This window comes from Littorina saxatilis, linkage group LG1, assembly GCF_037325665.1.
Source record: "Littorina saxatilis isolate snail1 linkage group LG1, US_GU_Lsax_2.0, whole genome shotgun sequence".
In the NCBI taxonomy this organism is placed as follows: Eukaryota; Metazoa; Mollusca; class Gastropoda; order Littorinimorpha; family Littorinidae; genus Littorina; species Littorina saxatilis.
The window spans coordinates 59484512-59503526 of NC_090245.1; the positions used below are offsets into that span (position 1 = coordinate 59484512).

The 19015-nt window shown below is 40.9% G+C and overlaps 1 protein-coding gene across 2 annotated transcripts in view; it reads right to left on the reverse strand.

Moving 5' to 3' along the window:
* Window positions 1-6118: 6118 nt before the first annotated feature.
* Window positions 6119-19015, reverse strand: part of LOC138975608 (opioid-binding protein/cell adhesion molecule homolog) — a 78545-nt gene continuing 65648 nt past the window's right edge. Inside the window, exons 4-9 of one of the 2 annotated variants that reach the window (XM_070348345.1) lie at window positions 18737-18889; window positions 14779-14907; window positions 14018-14129; window positions 12502-12680; window positions 11676-11915; window positions 6119-7894 (exon numbers count right to left, since the gene is read on the reverse strand). In XM_070348345.1, coding sequence (XP_070204446.1) covers window positions 7776-7894; window positions 11676-11915; window positions 12502-12680; window positions 14018-14129; window positions 14779-14907; window positions 18737-18889 — 932 coding nt within the window. In that variant the 3' untranslated portion in view covers window positions 6119-7775. Of the gene's footprint in view, window positions 7895-11675; window positions 11916-12501; window positions 12681-14017; window positions 14130-14778; window positions 14908-18712; window positions 18890-19015 lie in introns of both variants that reach the window. The other variant, XM_070348335.1, reaches the window with a different exon arrangement.

The following is a 19015-nucleotide window of genomic DNA, read 5'->3' on the forward strand; positions in this document are numbered from 1 at the left end:
GATGTTTTGTCCGCGAATTTTGGCGTGTGGGAACCGAGTGGGAACCGAACACAAAGGGTCAGGGCACCGAACACAAAGCGTAGGGGAACCGTCACAGTGTCACCGGTGTGATATAGGTCATGTCTTAAACTGCATATTTCAGTGACACATCTTTGGATTTTCCAGACTGAATTGGGTTACACAGTGGGTACTTTAAAAAAAAATCTGACCAGTTTTAGATCTATTTTATTGTCTGCGCGACGGTTAAATATAAGCTTATCCTCTATTATGAAAGAGAACATACTTTGCTCTGTCGCAAGTGCTTGTTTTCGTCGAGATTTTAAGCTGATTTCTCTGGTCAGCACCTAACATTGCTGCGAAAACATCAATCGCAACTAGCAGCTGAATAAAATAATTCATTGACTGTAAGTCTCATTGGTTTTGTTTTCTGAATCTGACTATTGTTATGACAGGATCAGCGAATGAGCGTTCCCGCTCACCACGAAACTCAGAATAGCTTCGTTGCTTCAAATATAAAAGCGTCTTTGGCAGCAGTAGACAATTATTTGCCTGTCTCTATAGTTTATCTGCGGGCTTTCAATTGTCTTTTCAGAATGTTTCTTCTCTGTTCATCCCGGAAAAAGCGATTTTTTTTTTGTATCGTAAGAATGCGTCCCATGCTCCTCGAGAGACAAGTTCAAGGGCGCGCAATATCCCCCTAACAAGCCAGGCAGGGAAAAGATTGGGTGAAATTTTAAAGAAAAGATATGCTTATTAGACATTTTACATTCAACTACATTCAGGGGCAGCATGCAGCCACATAAATAAAGACGGTGTCAAGTAATACGCAGAATATACGCTAATTGCAGACACCATGTAACTTCCACGCATACAACATTTTTTGTGAAACACGTCAACAGTAGCTCTCGCGTTTTGAAGATATTGTTCTTAATACTCGTCATTAAGGTGGCTTACTTCAGATTTTAACTAATAAATGAATGCAGATTCCAGACCTAAAATCAAAATAACGATTTTACAAACTTGGACCCATTTGGCGACATTTTTTGAAAACGACCCACATATCAAGCCTACCGACGAACAGCGCCATTTTCAGGTTTCATTTTCATTTTCAGAAAGTTTTCTCAAGCAATGGGCACCCCCGGGGATTCCCCTTTTACGCGCTCTTCCTGCAACTCTGCTGCAAAATGCACGTGTTGCTGACTATCAGCTCTGCGCTGCTTGCAGCGTTTTGTGCTGAAAGTGGGATTTCCTCATTCACACGTCCACACAGATATACACTCAACCTCCCCCCATCCCCCCACAGCCCCCCCCCCCCCACACACACACACACACACACACTAGAGAAAGAGAGAGAGGGAGAGAGAGAGAGAAAGAGAGAGAGAGAGAGAGAGAGAGAGAGATTTGACCTCTGGACAATACATCAGTCAGTCGTTTGGATGTTTCTAAAAGGCTCCACCCCTGTCAAGTATTGATGATCTCGGAAAACTGGCAAGAAGATGGCGGTCCCATGTTTTGAAAATAAGGACATGTCGCCACACTTCTACTCAAGGAGCAGTACGGTTACTTTATAATGGTATACGTTCATCATTGTCTGCCCGTATGGTAGTGTTTGGCTTGGCTCCCGCGCGGTTTAAACATGGACGCTCGGGGGTTGATGGTACTCTATTGCAATGCCTCGTTTCACAGAGCTTTCAAATGGACTGAATTTCAGCAGCTTAGTTTGTCCGCGTGATGTTCCGTTCTCTATATTCACCTCATCTGGTCCCTTGCGAAGTCTTCCTGTTTATAAATACTAGGAAACAGCTCCGAGGAACCCGTTACGAACGCGTGGATGCTGCTGTCCGAGAGTTAGCGAGGGTCATGGAGGGTATCGACAAAAACACTCGCGCTGTCGTGTTTGAACGGTATTTATACAGAATGTCAAAGTGTATCGCAGCTCAATTTATGACCAAATTAAGATAATTGCTTAGGTACAGCACCATACTAGAGATAATTAATACCATTTCAGGACACCATATGGCTATTTGAACCATCAGGAATGATTCTAGGTGACCCGCTAAATGTTATAGCGGTCGGTCTGGCCGGGATATTTTTTGTTTATCCCTCTAAAAAATAAACAAGACAAAGTAACAATTCCAATTAACAATATCAGCGTGACTTGTTCTAAAGAATGACACTTCAATGTTGTCAGATAATATCCTTTTCATTAACAACAAAAATACCGAAAAGCCAGTTTTGTCGGTGGGTGCTTCACAAAACGGCAAGGCACCACCCACCCACTAAGTGTCCAATGCCGACCTGCTCACTTGAAAATGTCATTGTCAAAGTTCTGAAGAATCAAGTGAAATTGCTCACTCAATTGACGTCAAATATATTTTAACGTCATTTCCTTTCTGTTTGACACGAAAAATCAAAGTGACTGAAACGCATGTTCAATTGACATGGTTTACCTTGTGTGAGCGTATTTCACCGGTTAAAGTGTATGGTGACGAATGAAATGTTTAATGATAGTATTGATGTTTTTAGTAGAACTTTTATAAATGTTCAAAGCAGTTCATGCCTGTTAGTGTTAAAGAAGTTATTGTACGCCCTAAAGACGCACTCTGGATTACCCCAGAAATCTTAAAGTTAATCGACGAAAGAGATCAAACTCACCTGAGAGCAAAAACGAGTAACTCTTTAGAAGATTGGCTGAGTTATCGTCAGACGCGTAATCGTGTTACAGCAGCTAAGCGAGACAGAGTCCAGCAATTTTATATTGAGTTAGACGAACGCATTTCCGACAAAGGCTCCTTTGGTACTAAAAAGTGGTGGCAGTTGGTAAAGTCATTCATGGACAAGAAAGGACTTGGTGTTGATGAAATTCCTCCGATTAATTTTGAAGGCAAGATTTACCAGTCAAACCAGGAAAAAGCTAACGTTCTGAACATTTTTTTCACACAAAATTCCGTTCTTAAAACGCCAGACGACAATTTGCCTCAAGCTGATTTTTTCGACAGCGAACTTAATGAGATTTATCTTACAGTCGACGAGGTTAAAGAGGTTATTAAAGGCCTTGATAAAGGTAAAGCCACTGGTCCGGATCTTATTCACAACAGACTTCTAGTTGCTGCTGTTGACGCCATAGCAGAACCCCTGACATATTTGTTTAATAGAAGCCTTAGAGAAGGTATATATCCTAGTTTGTGGAAGACGGCTCATGTCACTCCTATTTACAAAGCCGGCCCAGCAGGTTGTTGTAACAATTATCGACCAATTTCATTATTAAGTTGTGTTGGGAAGGTAATGGAGCGCTGTGTCCACAGCCATGTTTACACCTTTTTACAGCGAAATGATATATTAACACCGGCACAGTCAGGATTTATTCCTGGTGACTCTACCATTTGTCAACTGGCTTCTATTTATGACGAGTTCTGTTTAAATTACGATATGGGAATTACCACTCAAGCTGTTTTTTGTGATGTGTCAAATGCATTTGAAAAAGTCTGGCACAAAGGGTTATTATATAAACTGGAACTAGTAGGAATTAGAGGACAATTGTTGAAATGGTTTCACGATTATTAAACAAATCGCCACCAGGCGGTTGTTATTAAGGGTGCTAAGTCTGCATTAAAATGTATCCCGGCAGGTGTTCCACAAGGTTCTGTTCTAGGCCCTTTGTTATTCCTGATGTATATTAACGACATTGTGAATGATACTGAATCTGTTATAAAGTTGTTTGCTGATGACACGAGCATGTCCATGTCCTTAGAAGATCCAACTAGACGAGCGCAGATTTTGAACGCAGACCTAAATAAAAATTAATACTTGGGCAAAACAGTGGAAAGTTAAATTAAACGAAGCAAAAACGGAACTGTTAGACATAAAGCGTGATAGTATACCCACCGAACCAATCATTTTTAATAATATTGTGTTGGAAAACGTGAACCAACATAAACATCTTGGCGTAATCTTGCAGAATAATTGTAAGTGGGACTTCCAAGTGAGAAGCATCGTAAAAAAGGTCACCTTATTAATTAATTGTTTAAGATATTATAAATATAGCTTAAATCGTAAAAGTCTGGAAACTATGTATAAATCTTTCGTTCTTCCACATTTTGACTACGCAGACATCCTGTGGGACAACTGCACCGAGTACTGGTCAACTGGACTGGAAAAATTACTTTTGGAAGCCATTCGGACTATAATCGGTGGTGTGCGCGGCACCAGCCACGAAAAACTGTATAAAGAAAACGGATTTTGTAACCTAAAAGAAAGACGGAGTAGACACAAACTGATTTTATATTACAAGATGGTATATGGCAAATGCCCTCATTACTTATCACAACTCTTGCCACCTTTAACTTCTGATGTAAACCCCTATCATCATAGAAGACCATTAGAAAGAAGAGTCCCCATGTGCAAAACTGAATTATACCGTCGATCTTTTATACCATCTACTACTGTCCTGTGGAACACCTTGCCAGACAACATGAAAACAACTAACTCAATCAGCGATTTCAAACGCTATTTATCTACTCCTGATTATAACGTACCTGCCTATTATTACTGTGGTAAAAGACTGGAAGAGATTCACCACTGCAGAATGCGCCTAAACATGAGTAATTTGAATTCTGACCTGTGTAAACGCCACTTGCAGGGAAACCCACATTTTGCTTGCGGCTACCTGAACGAAACAGCTGACCATTATTTGATACATTGTCCTTTGTACGTAGATGCTCGCCTGTCTACAATAAACGCACTTCCTGTAAATTACAGACATGTTGAAATATTGTTAAATGGTAGCGAAAACCTTTCCCTTTGCACCAACAAGCTTATTTTTGAAAGTGTCCAATCGTTTATCCATGAATCTGGTCGTTTTTGTTGATTTGACTCAGTACCCATATTCATGCCAACAACCCTTATTTTATATGCATTTTTCAAATATATATTTAGCGAGCTACTGCTTATTTGCCACAGGATTATGGTTTGTAATGTACTATGTATATTCTTTTTTGTATGCGCTAACCACCTTCATCTTTTACCTACCGTTCTTTCCTATCACCTCCACCCTCCCCCCTCTTCCTCCTGCTAGCTTTTTCTTATTCTTTCTGATTTCCTTTAACTATGCTTTTCATCTAGATAGTTCCACAATTTATAAGTAATGCTTGTCCGACATCATATTTGTGTTATTTTCCTACTACGTAGGGCGCGTAATATAAGCGTTCGCTTGAGTTCGTGTCCCTATTGTTTATCGTTGTGTTATTGTATCATGTTTGATTTAATAAAACATTGTTTAAACCAAAATGTATCACGCCAGGTGAGTGATTGGCTGACCCAGGTCATGAGAATGCTTTGACTGACAAGCATAATCAGATCGAAGAGATCCAGTCTCCATTGCGGCTGTTCTGTCTAATTTGCGGGGTCGCTTCGAAATTTCTTTTGGTCCAAATTAGACGGTATTAACACAGTTATTTCTAATATGATGACTGTCAGAAAATGATAACAGACATGTTTCAAAAATAAAATCAGCATTCTCCTGCCGGCTTATGGTGAATTCATTTTCTCGACATGACAGTCATCATTTGCTAACAGTCAGCATATTAGAAATAACTCATACTGTTTCTCTTTGTTTTTATCATTCCAAAAAAGGTTGTCGGGAGAACAAAATGCCAATGTTAAACACTACAACAGTGTGGTAGAAATGGTGTCATGGGCCAATGGGCAAGCGAACTTGCTTTTTTGCTTCCTCGATCAGAAGTTTTGATTACATTAATCGCTTGTATTATTGTTTTTCAAATAGCGGCAAGTACAAATTGCACCTATCTGTCGCACAATATGCAGTTGAAACATTTTTGTGTGCTCACACATTTTTGTTATAATCTTTTGTCTTCGATGCATTGTAATCTACCTTTTCAATTGACTTTTCTTGTAAATCCTTTGTAAATATGTATTAGTTTATAAGAAAAGTTTGAATTAGACTCGCCGCAAATAAACACCAGTTTTATGAGCGTTTTAAGGACCACCACTATGAGCTTTAAGTTTGGTGATGATTTCTAGTGTTAGTTATGTTTTGAAAAAAATGAAGGTTTAATAAAGAACGTTCAAACCAAAAGAACCACGTTACTTTTTTTTCTTTTTATTCAGTCAAATCTCAGAGACTCACCAAAACATATGCATACAGCTACGAACAATCACAGATCCGCGGTGCTTTTTCATGTACAACATCACACACGTGTAAAGAGATAACCAAAGAAAATGATTCTATACACCGACGTCATAATAAAAAGAAAGAAAGAAAAAAATAATACCACAACGGTAAATATTTACAGTAACACGACTAGCTTTTTTATCACGAAAATTCACCTCAGCTTCTCTCAATACTACGTAGAAACTATGGAACTCGGTATGACAAATGTTGGGCTTTTACAATAAAGGACCCATTTCCATTGCAAAAGAACATAGAAACGATCATGATAATCGAAGCAAAATATCTGCTTACAATGAGTATGGAGGTTTAGCAGACTGGCTTGAAAACATACATGAACACACCAAACCTCACGTCATCATGACGTCTCTCTCTCTCTCTCTCTCTCTCTCTCTCTCTCTCTCTCTCTCTCTCTCTCTCTCTCTCTCTCTCTCTCTCTCTCTCTCTCTCTCTCTCTCTCTCTCTCACACACACTCACAAACACACACACACACACACATACACACACATACACACACACACACACACACACACAAACACACCTCTGGGTATAATATGTTGTACTAATGTGCTACTGCGCATGTTAAGTTTGACAGTATTTCACTAGACATTTTGCAACTAGGAATTGTACAAATGTGAGTGGCAAACAAGTGCACTTCATACTGGAATGAGCTTGCTTTGCGACGAGGACAAATTATCAATCGTTTTTCTGGTACTGTATTAAAAAGGTTTGCAAACTGAATCCTTTCCTGCAACTCACTGCAACAGGGTGTAAGAAGTGTTAGGACATGGACAGCTTCACGCGTATTTATCACAGGCACACTCCTTCTAGTAAACACTGTTCGGTTCGCCATCTTAGATCTGACCGGGCTTTTACAAAGGATAAGACCATCCTTAAACTTGGTCATATACAGAAATTTAACCCCATGAATGCTTAAGTGGTGAATTGAAATGTTGTGATGAATTAATTCTTAAAAGGCCTTCTGTAGTCTTTTCGAAATTCATTTAGTACAAAATATACCAACTGAAAGCATCCATTCTTTTTCATTTTGGTGTGTGACCAAGTGCAAGGATGATCTTATCCCGGGTAAAGTCCTGCCGGCCAGATCAGAGACGATGAGTCAAACTTGTTTACAAGGAGAGTGCCTTTTCAAGAACTTATACTCTGCATGGTCAATACATCAACGAATAAAATCCTTCGCGAACAAACTAAAAGGTTGCGCTCGCGGCGTGTGCGTGTGTGTGAGGGTGTGTGTGTTTGTGTGCGTGCGTAAACGTGCGTCATTATTGCGCACGCGCATGAGTGTGTGTGTGTGTGTGTGTGTGTGTGTTTGTGTCTGCATGCGTAAACGTGCGTCATTTGACATTTCGTACATGCATGCGTTATTATGTGTGTGTGTGTGTGTGTGTGTGTGTGTGTGTGTGTGTGTGTGTGTGTGTGTGTGTGTGCTTGTGTGTCTTCGTGCCTTCGTTCGCGCTTTCGTATGCGTCTGTGTTTGCCTGTCCATTGTTACTTTCGTCTGATCGTTTATCTGCTTGTCTGTCTTCATATGTGGACTGCTTTTTTTTTTAATCATAGCATGCAGTATTATAAAAGAACACAAGCACACAAGATAACGACACTAAAAATCGAAGAGCAATGCAGGGAGGCAACTCCGGACACTCCCCCGCTTCCCATGTTGGATTGCAGCACCTTTCCGTTGGACCCTGCCCAAGAAAAAAAAATAGCTTGTAAAGCGTAGAACAATTCTCTGAATCTCCACGCTTTACAATAATTACTTGCAAATAACAATACACTAGTTAAACAATGCCAACATAATAAGAAAGCAATAAAATCATATTCTGTTGAGTTTTTTCACTTCTGTAAACGATGTTCCCATAATATACGTATGCATAAGATCCCCTGTAAGGTTGAAACTCTATTCGCAGCGAGTGTAATAGAACAATCCAATAATAGCTGTGACTGAAAAATGATGTACGAAATCAGATCTTTACATCGCCGTATGCATGACAACACTCGCAAAACAATAATAAAGAACAAAATAATAACTATTACTAAACAAATCGAATTGTATACAGTATGTCACTATGAAAATCGGCTTTATGCGTCCCAAAATATTCCCGAATAATTCAGCAATAAACAAAGCCACGGGTTTTGTTTAGTTTTCGTGATGGTGGCGCCCATGCGTGACTAAAATCATTTCTGTAATGTGAAAGCTATACATTAAAACCCAAAAACCAACCATCTCAAGCTTCTTCACAAAGCCATGTGTCATGTTTGATTCGACTCTCCTTTAAAACAATTACAATATCTTCCCCCGCTGTAAATAATATAGACAGAGCTGTTCATCAGAAGTTCAATACAACATAAAATACCCAAAGACATAGTCCTTCTCGTGAAAGCAGTTGTGAAGACTATATCAGATTTGCCTTGGCCATCCTACCACGTTCACACATTCAAAATCAACAGCCTCACCGCTCATTGTGCAGAGTCGACATGTTTTGATGAATTAATGTTGCAGATTGACACTGTCGTTGCTTTAAAAAAAATGAAGGCCCCTACCCCCCCCCTCCCCCCCAATACCACTCTTAATAGAAAGCATCCCGGCAGTTGAAGTGTGGTATGTGTCTAAGTGGAGGGATGACCTTATCCCGTGTAAAAGCGAGGGCAGCTCTGAAATTGTGAGCCGACTCGCGAATACGGGAAGGACTGTGCCTTTAAATCTGATCCGCCCAAACCTTCACAGTGTAGTTATAAACATAGCTGCGGTGGTGGGTCGGCGGTGGTGGTGGGTCCGTGCCGACAGAATTCGGTCACACTAAGAGAATCAAGCGCTGCACAGGGCTATATAAACGATTTAAGGACATTCCTGCACAGTCTTTATCGTAAACATTTTACTGCTGGTATTTGCACATCCGCCGAATCCGCATGCGTACGCCTTGTTATACATGCGAATTTCGGTCGCCGATTGAAAAAAGCAAACATAGCAGAGCAATGTTCGTCGAGGAAATGTCCTTGCTATTTGTAGCACTATATGACACAGGCAAAACTCGGTCTCTCATTGAAAAGTTCGTCCTTACTCTGTGATCTAGACAAAGGGGTTTTGTGCGTTTTAATATCATTACTTTTGTAACTGCTGTCCTACGGCAGTGTATTTTTCATGTATAGATTCCTAGTCGGGGGTCTCTTGTGCGCATTATTTTATGAACAGTTACGTGCATGGGTGTTTTGGGTTTGCTTTTCGTAGTGGGCCTGTGGTTGTTGTTGCAGGATTACGTTGCTGTTTGCATACTTGAGTTGAGTTGTAACTCGTGTCCTGCTTCCGTCTGTGCGGGCAGGCAACGAGTCTTGTTTCTGCACGTAGGGGAAAGGCTCCTAATATGGACCGGCTCCTAATATGGACCACCTCCTGTTCTGACAAACTAACGGCGCTAGAGCGCTCAAAACAATTTCATTCGCTTTACTCACCCTCTCTGGATAAGTTGCACATGTCAAAACAGTTGCAGAAACACAAACCTCAAAACCGTTAGGCTTTTTCGCTTTTTTTCACTTTTGGCAGCGTTCACTCTAAATTTGCCGCCTAAAACAGACTCGTTTCTGTCCACAGCCAAAGCTTTCATAACACAAAAATGGCTATATATGACAGCTAAGACAGTATTTGTTACATTTTAACAGTGTGTACCCCGAGTTTCTACTGCAAACAAAAAATAATAGCAAAACCTCAAAGTATGTGTGAGTCCCCTAATATGGACCCCCTTCAACAAATCGAAGAAAATAAAAACTAAAGGCAATTTTAATTAATTCATTAAGAAGCTTGCTGAAAATAACCTATAACTAGCCCTCGAGATTTCAAAAAAATATATAACAAATAGTCTCTTTTTTGGGGAAGTTGATAATTTCACTTATTTTCACTCTGTTTTTGATAAGCTTCTTCAGTTTCCTGGTGTGCTTCAAATAATGCTCTCATCAACCCGAAAAAGCTAAATCTAAAGCATATTTGAATTAGTCTGACTTGCACACCAAGTTGTATCATGTTATTTTGAAGTATAGGGGGCTTTTTACAGTGATTCGTGAAGGCCGCTTCACTGGTCCATATTGGGCGCCCAGGCTCCTAATATGGACCATTTGTGATTTTTTTCTGTATTTAATTTTTGCTGAAGGTCTATCAAAGCTATTTCACTCTAATTAGGCCTAACTATTAAACTAAGAGAGAAGGACTACCAACCACAAAATGAAACTTCTTCGCAAGAAAACAAGCAATAAACAAAAAGTGGTCCATATTAGGGGCCCTTCCCCCATTATTTCATATTGTTCACGTGTTTCTTAGTTTTCATGCACGTTGCCTGGGTCGAGCAGGTCGAGTTTCTGCTTGGTCTTACGGTGAAAGTTTATCTTATTACACGTACGTAATCTTATTACTCGTATTGACCGAAGCTGTACCGAGCTTCAGCAAGCTTTGTGAGTAGTGTTTTGCTTTGTATATTGTCCTTTGGGTAGTTTTCGGTTATTAGACTGCGCAATCGTTTGTGAGCAGATGTATTTTGTTTGACGGGTTATCGTCAGTCTTTTCTTGCATACTCGCCCGGCTCGGACGTACGTGTGTCCAACTCCTTTGTAATATCTAAGTTTTCATCAGAAATGCTCTGTCGTGTTTCCAGAAGGATGTTTTCACCTCGTTCGGCCATAATGTAAGTTTGATTGAGTATATGTCTTGAGTTTATTGTTTTGTTTCCCTGTTTAATTGTACTGATGCGTTTAAGGAGAAAATCTGTTTTTCTATGCATCTGATAGTTAACCTTTTTGGCGGGTTTTTGTGAGCGATCGCTCAAATGTAATTGTATTACGTTTTTGGCTTTTAAAGTTAATTTATTGTTTGATGAGGGGGCTCCGTGCCTGAAGTTTGGGTCTACGCGAAATGACTTTTCGTAGTTCGCAGGTTCCAAAAGATGTTTGGGAACGTGTTTGTTATTTTTTTGCTGATGATTACATTGTTTGATGATGTGTTACGATGTTTATTGTCTTAGTTTTAATAGTTTTGTTGTTGTGTTTTGTTTGTTTCAGTATTTTACCGCTTTCGCTACCTAAATTACTCATGGCTTAGAATACATAAACCTATTTGTATAGCACATAGCGCGTCATATCATTATTATGTACGAGCGAAGCGATGAAAGTTTGAATGAATCTGAAACACACAGGCAGCCACAACTTTCATTTTGGTTGATCTGAGCTACTTCAAGAGCTGTCACCGTGTCAACTAGCGACTGTATGGTAATATAAATCAGTATCCCTTTTTCTGCTGTGACACAGCGAGCTACCACAGAGCTACGTTTTGACAGCTAACAGGAACATCTGGTAGCAGTAAAGAAGTGACCAGGTAATTTGATTGAAGGTCAATAGCCCTGTGCAGCGATTGGTTCTTTCACGCACACCACCACCGCCAACCGACGAACATTTGCTATTTCTTGCTAGTAACCTTCCGTTACGTACCGCCTTCTCCAGACTGCTGTAAAATCCTGGGGTCGGGGTAGGTAATCGGTCTATATGTGTTGATAGGTTTAGAGTTGTGACCCCTGCCTTCAACCCGCGGGAAGATGGAGTTGGGCGTATCCGGCTCCAAATAGGGAGGTCGCAATACAGACGCGTCAGTGTTCCTGCTCAGCAGACTTGTTGTTGTCGTCGTCGTTATCGGTGTAGTGGTGGTAGTGGTTGGGATGTGAGCCGAATACTCTGTCACGAAAAAATAACTTTCACAATCATCAATAACAAATACAAAGCCGCACACAGGAACACAATACACGCTTGCCCACCCATCAAAAGAACATGCATAATATGTGCGGATCAAAACGCATGAACTCACGCTTACAATATTTGCAAGTTTGCAGAAATGAACTCTCACATACAATTATATTCGATACTCTTCACACAAGAACATAAACGCACAATACTGGCAAGCATGGACACACGAACGCAAGCCCAGCATATTAACTGTGGCATTAATATAATATAAATGCAACCCCGTCCTTCAAGAAAAGAAGACGGTATGAGTCTGGCAGCGGAGCGAAAATCAAGTGTGGATGGAGCAGTGGATGTTGGGCTGGGGAGATGCGAGGAACAGAATTCAAAGGGGGAAAAAAAGAAGACCAGGCTAGACATCGTCAAGGTCCCCACACAGAAAGCACAACAGCCTGATACTCACAACAGAGCATCATGGACTTCGAGTCTTCGCCCAGTGTGTTCGAGACCACCATCACCACCATGAGAGACACCAAGAATCAAGGTCCCAACACAGAAAGCACAACAGCCTGACACTCACCATAGAGTATCATAGACTCCGAGTCCTCGCCCAGCTTGTTGGAGGCGATGCAGGTGTAGGTGCCGAAGTCGTGGCGCTCGATGCTGAACATGCGGAGACTGAGCGTGATGGTGTGGCGGTCCTCGTCGTAGATCTCCAGCCGGTACTTCTGCGACAGGGTTCGAATTTCGTTCCCGTTCCTGTGCAAGGTCGATCGCCACCAGAAACATGAAAGATACTTTTTATGTAAGTTCAAGTATTGTTAAGGAGATCAATAAAAAGAAAAGTAAGTGCTAAGCCCCAATTTATAAGATACTATAACTTTGAGTATTGGGTATCAGACTTTTGAACAAGAATTACCAATGAATAGATTAGTAAAATTGACAAATTACGTGTTTTAGACCTTTCCTGGTGCGATTTATGATAACAGAGCTTAGTTGCAAATTGACCATGAGTCATTGCGATAATTATCAACATTGATTGAGTCTTTGAGAGTTAAAACTTTACAATCGTTGTCGAAACACATATCCAAAGCCGTGATAAATCAACACACCAAATAAACAGCCTGATTGGCTTTAACTTTGACAATCCACGTTTCACCTGGAACTCAAACCCATTCACTATCTTGTCACATAATCATGAACATTGTTTTTTGTTACCCAGCAGGTTATGAATGAAAACTCGTGAAAATGATGACACCGCAAACAGACAGATTCAAGAAATGATGTCCAAAAAGCGGCTGGGTAAAGTACTACATTTGGAAAGGGAGAGAGAGAGGATGCAAGGCCAGACACACAGCGCAGGAACCGAGGTGGAGGGGGTTGGTCAGCTACGGCCAGGCCATATTTTATTTGTGCACGGTATGTCCAAACTATCACTCGACCTTATCTAGATGAAAGCTACCATTTTATGGTATTCAAATTTCAAGCTTACCTTTCCCAGCTCCTTTCTTATCTAAGTATTCGTTTTCTTCAGCACTCAACCTCACCACACACCCTGCTTATTTCGGGATTGACAAAAGCTAGCAAGACCCGCTATTAGTGTGTTCCTACGCGCCTGTACGAGGGGGCACAATCCCATAGATGCTCCTGTTTGCAGTATGACACCATACCTTGTAGCCCCCGCGGGTTAGGGGGAGTCCCATATTGGTTGGGACGAGAAAGAATTTACCCGATGCTACCCAGCATGTCGTAAGAGGCGACTAACGGTTCTGTTTCTCCTTTTACCCTTGTTAAGTGTTTCTTGTATAGAATATAGTCAATGTTTGTAAAGATTTTAGTCAAGCAGTATGTAAGAAATGTTAAGTCCTTTGTACTGGAAACTTGCATTCTCCCAGTAAGGTCATATATTGTACTACGTTGCAAGCCCCTGGAGCAATTTTTTGATTAGTGCTTTTGTGAACAAGAAACAATTAACAAGTGGCTCTATCCCATCTCCCCCCTTTCCCCTATCCCATCTCCCCCCTTTCCCCGTCGCGATATAACCTTGAATGGTTGAAAACGACGTTAAACTCCAAATAAAGAAAGAAAGACCATACCTTGTCCACACCGCCTGGGCATGGGGGAAGGCAGTGACAGTACACTCCAGTATCGTCTCCTTGCCCTCGTCCTGTCCTATCCGTTTGTTGTGCAAGTAGATCTCCGGAGCAACTGCAACATACAAACAAATCATGTCACGGCCAACTCGATGTCACGGAGGAGTAAATGCGACACACAGACTAGACAAGCGGAGCCACATGCAACTCAACCTCCAGGGCACCTTCAAAATATAAACAAGTCAAGTCATACTCATGGGGCGTCCGAATCAAAGAGACAAGTAAAGTCACAGCCAACTCGATGTCACAGAAGAGTAAATGCATCATACATCGTATACGATTCAACATCCAGGACAACTTCTATGCCACAGAATAGTTATAACGGTAACAAAATATCCAGGCCAGCTGCAATATAAAGACAAATCTAGTAATAGCCATTTCAATCTTCGTTGAGTGTACGGTACCCCTTAACTACCAGGTGTACGAAATGTCATCCCCGCGTGCGGTGCCCCGGAGCCAGCAAGAATCTTAATATGTGTAGAGTATGCGGTACCCCTGAGCTACCAGGAGAACAATGATAGTACCTTTTGTGGGCTGTGGACAGTTGGTTTTGTATTTAAAAGAAGACATGCAGAGAGAGAAAGATAGACAGACAGAAAAACAGGAAGACAGACAGAGAGACGGAGAAAGAGAGACACACACAAACAGCGAGACAGAGAAACACAAAGAGATATACCGACAGACAGATAGAGCTAGAGACTTACACTGCACTTCCACTTTGATGAGGTGATTGACAGCAGGTGGAACGCCGTTGAAAGCCACACACTCATAGATGTCGCCACAGTATCGTGTCACGTTGTGGATCACCAACACCTCGCCGTTTACCCCGACCTCTGTTGCAAACACAATGTCAGGTTCGCTACCTTGGGTTAAAAGACGGTTTTCAAAAAGAACTCTGTCAGGATCCAATTATCAGCGGTCTGCAGGAGTAGGAGCCCCTGAAACTGAAGACAGTTTTTTTTTTTACAACATCCAGAGCTCTCTCCACACCTCCGACAGGCTGTATCCCGCGATCGGGACGAACAACCAACTCCGATGTGTATAACATGTAGCGCACGCACAATATGATACCCTTGTCTTTCAAAAATCAGCGTTCACGAGTTCATCGGAGTTCAGAATTTGCTGTGGAAAAGATCGCTGGCACGTATCACAACGTGTTTTCATCGAGTCACGTGGGTTTGGCTTGAGGTCACGTGGTATAAGAAAACAAACGTGCTTAGCGAACACTTCCAATAATAAGCAAGCTTTCCGTGGGGATTCGTAGCTCCGATGATTATATTTTCGAAAACAAAGGTATAATTTCTAGCGCACGCCGTATGGCATACACATCCGAGTTCGTTGTTCGTTCCGATCGCGGGATACAACCCGTCGGAAGCGTGGAGAGTGCTCCGGTTGTTGTGAAAAACGTGTCTGCAGTTTAAGGGACTCCTAATCCTCCAGACCGCCGAAACTCCTGACAGAGTTATTTCCAGAAAACGTCTGTCACAGTAAAACACGAACACACACGCACACACATGGACAAAATCATTACACATTTACTTTGTTTGATCCACAGTTAAGCCATGTCAAAAAGTAATCGTTTTAACATAAAGATTAATAACTTTTCGCGAAACATGACTTGTTTGATTGCACACACACACACGTACACACACACACACACACACACACACACACACACACACACACACACACACACACACACACACACACACACATATATATATACACAATTATATATACTAAGAGGGAGGAGGGGGAGGGGGGGGGGAATCTTAAAGAAAATGACGTCTTCTTTTTCTTTCAGAGAATTTCACCTGAGATAAAATATGAGAGAAATAGGTCAGCACAACAGTTACTTTCATTTCAAAGTGCAGACAAGATATCACAGCAAATAACACATTTCAGCATGCAACATAGAAATAAGGATAATAAAGAGAAAGCTGCCATGCATTGATCTTTGCGTACTGGACCAAAGATGTAAACCGTGCAAGAAGAAGAAGACTCATTCTGGGACAGGCATAAAATATCTCTTTCTGGTTGTCTGTCTTTATTGATAAGATGTATTCACTGTTATATGCAGTTATTACCAATTCAGTGCCCCATATGGCTTTTTGACCAATCAGGACGGATTCTAGGTGACCCTCTAAATGTTATAACGTTCAGGCAGGGACCCTTTTTGTTTATCAAGCTAAAAGTAAAAATGTAAATCAACAATATCAACGTGATTTATTCTAACGAATGACACTTCAAATGCTGTTTGATAATACTCTCTTTATCTAAAAAATACCGAAAAGGGAGTTTTGTCGGTGGGTGCTTTACGGAACAGCAAGGCACCGCCCATCCTCTGAGTGTACAATGCCGACCCGCTCATTTGAAATCTAAATGATCTAAGTTCGGAAAAATCAAGGGAAATCGTGTCACTCGCTTAACGTCAAATGTATCTTTACGTCATTTCCCATCCGTCTGGACTCGGTTCTAAATCTGTCGCTCTCTGTTCAACAAGAAAAAGCGAAGCAACCGAAACGCATGTTCAACATTGTTTATCTTGTGAGATTGGTGTGACGCATTTGACCTGTGAATATTCATCACGTCAGGTGTGTTACTCTGATTGGCTGACCCAGGTCACCAGAATTCTTTGACTGAGAGGCATAATCAGGTAGGAGCGCTCAAGTTCCCATTGCGGCTGTTCTGTCTAATTCGCGGGGTCGCTTCGAAATTTCTTTTGGTCATATTAAACGGTAATAAAACCGTTATTTCTAATATGCTGACTGTTAGCAAATGATAACAGACATGTCTCACAAACGATATCAGTATTCGCCTAAAAGGCTCATGCTTGATATCTTTTTTCTCGACATGTCTGTTATCATTTGCTAACAGTCAGCATATTAGAAATAACTCATACTGTCTTGACATTTCCATTTACACTGGTTCTACAGTTCTCCTTGAGCAAATGAATATAGAAGAATAAAATTAAAATAAAAGAAGAAGTAGAGAAAAGAATGGGCAGACAAGAACGTAACTGAAGTTGCTTCTTTCTTTCTTTTCAGAATGTTTTTCTCTCAGAAAGTTGTTAAAACTACTCTTCATGACAGCAGTAAGCAATCCAGTTTAAGGAGCACTTAACAAAATGCTTGAACTCTCGAAACTCGAAGATCCCTCTGCTTTATTTTCACACACACAAAACTGCTTACGTCGCAAAAGCTCAATGTGGCATTTGAAACAGCATTCATTTGACAAGGGATGTTGAAGAACACATTAATAATCAGGTTTATTTTATGTCTTCAGACCAAGACAATGAACTTCGTGCTGCACCATAGGGGAAGCCACTTTTCTACACGTCACCAAAGCGAAAATGAATGGTGATCGAGGTATACATCTTATCTGCCCATCGTTCACTGCCTTTGATCCTCCGAACCTCTAATTTATCCCGCTTTTTGCTCCATTAAGTGCTGTTTCTTTCTACTCCATGCTCTACAATGAAATATGAAAATGTTAGCAAGTGCATGCAAAAGCGTCCAAAACATTTATTACAGAGTTTTTTCATTTTCCTTTGCTCTGGGCAATGAGTATTTTGATTTAAAAAATAGAAAGGGATCGTATATGCCACTGTACAAAAAAAAAATGTTATACTATTTCCTGTATTTTTTTTTCATAACAGTGTATGTTCCTTTTAAAAGTAAAACGTCCTCAGTATTCACACAGAGCGTCACTGACATATTCTGTGATGTTACAGGTATTTAACTTGAGCTTCTAAACGTTATTGAGTCAGAAAAATGGGGCATGCCGACCGCACAGGTCAAACTACCTGTACATTCCTTCGTCGTTAAATTGTGCTTATACGACGCTCAGTGGCAAAGAGGCTCAATGCTCGGGAAATGTATTTAAAAGCAAGCCCATGCATGGCCTTATAAAAGCTGAAGCCATTTCATAAAACAGAAAGGGATAAAGCTCAAGAACAGTGTCCCAAATTAACTCCGCTATATAGTTATGACACTTGAAGATGTAAAAAGTGTCATCAGAATAAATCGAATATCAAAGTGAAAATTACTACTGTTCATTACGATTTTGCTTCCCGACCACGGTTTTCTTCGTCTGTAAAGTTTGGTATCTTGCAAGAGCTAGCTACCTTTAAAGGCTGCCATATTCGTAGCGTTCATTAATTAATTCATATTGTTTACATGTGCTAATACTGTTATAAAACTGTACCTAAGGGGATATAATAACGATTGGCTGTAGCTTTTGAACACAGAAAAAATTATTTCAGTATTGCAAAGTGGTGTTGATAGTGTCGAATGTAAACAGAACAGTCTCAAACGCCATCTTTGGTTTACGAAACGTCACGAAGTGACGTCAACGGTCTAAAAATAGCCCAAGTCCTGGAGAACTGTTGCTAAACAATGCAATAAATAATTAATTATTTCTCGTAATTGGTAAGGACTTCAAACCTAAAACTTTGCAGGAAGCTTAATTTATACATCCCCGCAACGATGGGAAAAGCCCTGGAAGTAATTAAACTAATTAAATAGGACTATGTCAGCCTTTAATAAGGGACACCGTTCTTGAATTTCAACCAGCAAGAACAAGTTCAGAAATACAGCGTGGCGGGTATTGAACATAACTTTGTGAATAAAACCTTACTATCTGTGCCAGGGGGGAACTCACTCTGTTTCTCCACCCCTCTCTGCCCGCTGACGTGACGATACCACGTCACATCCGGCGTGGGAACACCAGTAACGTTGCATACTAGGGTCACCTGATCATTCTCTTGTACCGTGACGTCTTGGGTGGACAAATGTTCGATGATCTTTGCCGGAACTGCACACACACAAACACACAAACATCACAGCCACAGGTAAGGGTGGCCAAACAGTTAGTTTATGATGTTGAACCACATCAAAACACATGAAGCAATTTCTGCGTGGTCGCATGATACAGCCCCAC